Consider the following 2,991-nt stretch of genomic DNA (forward strand, 5'->3'; position numbering starts at 1 on the left):
AGGGCAAACGCTTAGAAACTTAGTTACTGTACTTACATGGCAATATAAAAAACCCAAAACTTAATTTTGGCTTTGTCACGGTATGTTTTCCATCTGTTTTCCCTCTTACATGCAAAAGTACTTCACTGAAGTCTGAACAGAAAGGCAGTAAACGGTCAGCTGCTACCTCCCTTACAGTACAGACTCTGATGTGATGACTGTGACATTCTTTCCTCATAGCACAGCAATCTTCCAAGTTATGTTTTATGCAGAACAAAAAAAAACCACTCGGGAGCGTATGGAGGGATGAGAGATAAAAGCCCAGAAAGATAAAATACTCTGTAAAATACTACTACTTTGTATTGCTCTAGCATTGCAGAAGTGTAAGGTAGTGTAGTTTTGTTGGGTGTCTTATTACCTAGATAGCTGTTTAAAAAACCCAAACAAACAGATATTTCATTAATATGTTTTTTTACAGTCACATGCCTACAGTATTTTAACCTGCAGAAGAATGGTTTATTCTTACTTCATTCTTTGCTCCTTCAGTCGGCTGAGTAGCTCATGCCAGATGAACAACAAACTCCTCCATCACTGCGTATACACCTTGGTGATATCAACGCATTTTCCTTCAGGAGGATCGTAACCAGGAAGCGGTGGGGTATAATTAGGTCCATCTCTCTCAAAAGGGAAAAGCTCCTCATCTCGTCTGATTGCTGCCTGATACAGCTCCTCCGATTCAAGGCGCAGTTCCTTTAGTGCCTCTTGCTGAGCTTCTACAAGGGTCTGAATTGCTTTCTGTTCTGCCTTATCTTGTTTCTGCTTAAACAAACACCACTTTTTCATAAGTAAAGCTCTTCTTTCAGTCTCCTCAAATGACAGAGGGGGAAGACTTCGCACCCTGATAAAGAATAAGATAACACTGTAATGAAGAAATAGCCTGCACCCCAAAGAGCAAATTTTAAAAAAAAAGCAAAACAAAACAACAGAAAACCTCCACCACCAAACCCAGAGAATACGTTTTATTCATGCAATGTCTGTGAGGTTTTCCATGGTCGTTCCAACAGGAAATTCATGTTACTATTTTTTCAGTACTTTTAGCAGGAGCAAATAAAATTTGCTTTCCACATTTTTGTCCTGCTAGAAGTAGATAAGGTTTTGTACCAAGGCTGGCACTATATTGCAGTTTTGCAGAGAAAGAAGTGTTTCTACCATGAATGCAAGTGCATGGTGAAAGACAGTCTTACCTATTGCTTTCTGAGTACTTAAGTGGTGGCATAAAATCCTCAATTGGAATCATTTCTGGGGCAGCTTTCTCCAACTTTTTAATCTTTTTTTTCATACGATCCTTCTGTGCTTGCTCTCTCTTTACATCCACTTTCTTCTTCTTCTTTGGTTGTGCTCTACAAGGGGAATAATTACATGAATCAAAGAAGATACTTTGTCATTTAATTCAACACCAGCAACTTTCACTTCCACTTTACTTTTCTAAGGACTGTTCCTTCCCATTGCTCAATTTGGTCCCTAATAGAAGTTCCAGCCATTAACTTTATTCAAGTCATGTAATTTCCAGGAGACAGTAATATGTCTTGTGAGATTTTCTGTAGAGAGAACTGTACCTGCCTGAGAAAAGCAACCTCCAATTTTGTGCTGAACATCAGAATGACCTGAGGAAGTTCCACAAATATTGAATTGGAATTGCTTTGCACTAGCTCAGAGCGCAGCAGAGCAGGTGATAGGTTTATCTGCAAATATTCCTGTCATCTCACATCAAAGAAGAGAGTGAGTGGTTTTACACACGCTTTTAAAATTTCCACATTTGGAACCAAATTCAAGGTGCAGATGTTACTCCCCTGTTGTACTTCTCCACACAGATCTGGTGTACCCAGGATAACATATGCCACACTCCACAAACACAAACTAATCCTCACAGTGGACGTGTGGGGGATACCATTCCTGCCTTGCAGATCGAACCACCAACAACTGTGCAAAATAGTCTCTCTGATAGTACCTAATAGCTACCAGGATATTTTAAATCTAGTTGTATCAAAACAAAACATTGATACCAAAAAGTAACATAAACATAAATGCGGGCTGTCTAGTATACCACTTTATAGTAAAGTATTTTCAGTTCAGCTAGGCTTTCATTTCCATTGTTGCTCAAAAGGGAATTCTGGAGCACAGCTTAAATCCAAACAGTTCCAACCACATTCTGTGGTTGAGGAAGCAAATACAACTACACACAAGCATAAAGCGCTAATTGTATAGGTTACCATTAAACTCTCCTCAAGAGGCCAAAGATTCTTAACTACTTTTACATATAGTGACTTAAAAGCAAACATCCATAGTTAAAGTTAATTTGGGCTTGCGAAAATTTGTGTTCCCCTAAGGATGAACACATGTAACTCCATGGAAATTGCACTCACCTCACGGGGAGAGATGCCCTGAGCGCCAGCGGTGAAGTCTGCCAGTGACTTCCTCGGAACAGAACCGTCGGGGGCAGCCAAGAACTTAAGAAGAAAAAGTAACATAAAGCATGAGGAGAAACTGACTTTGATGACCTTGATTCTGCAAAATACAAGAGTTATTTATTAGTCGTAAATGACAATGATGAGTTTCGAATCATCTTTGGCTACTTAATTCATGCCAGTATACAGTGTTTGCCCAGAGATGATAACCTCAAACTCTTCAGCAAGATAACCAAACCCAAAATTTGGGCTGTGCAGTGTTGTGAATCCACAGGGTACCGAGGGGTGAAGCAGATACATTTTTTAAGTCTATGAATAGGTTAGAGTAATTTTATTAAGCACTGATAACGGTCTCTGTGAAGCGTTGATTTTGGAGCAGTAAAACCACCTCCGCTCACGTCCGGAGGAGAGAGAACCGGCCCAGGCGCCCGCGCACCGGCTTCTCAAGGTGCGGAACCAGGCCGCACACACCACGTCCCGCTCCCGACCCCGGAGCGCAGGCCCAGGCCGCAGGGAGCCCCAGGGGAGAGAGGCCCGCCCGGGAAGG

General features: G+C 41.4%; 1 protein-coding gene across 1 annotated transcript; it reads right to left on the reverse strand.

Annotated features, from left to right (window-relative positions):
* Positions 1–567: 567 nt before the first annotated feature.
* Positions 568–2,486, reverse strand: MRPL40 (mitochondrial ribosomal protein L40; the record flags this gene model as incomplete). Its single annotated transcript, XM_009578231.1, has 3 exons — positions 568–877; positions 1,224–1,379; positions 2,403–2,486. Coding segments are annotated over 3 exons (550 nt in total), but the record flags the coding sequence as incomplete, so codon positions are not given.
* Positions 2,487–2,991: the final 505 nt, after the last annotated feature.

The sequence above is a fragment of the Fulmarus glacialis genome, unplaced genomic scaffold (genome assembly GCF_000690835.1).
Source record: "Fulmarus glacialis isolate BGI_N327 unplaced genomic scaffold, ASM69083v1 scaffold8765, whole genome shotgun sequence".
Lineage (NCBI taxonomy): Eukaryota > Metazoa > Chordata > Aves > Procellariiformes > Procellariidae > Fulmarus > Fulmarus glacialis.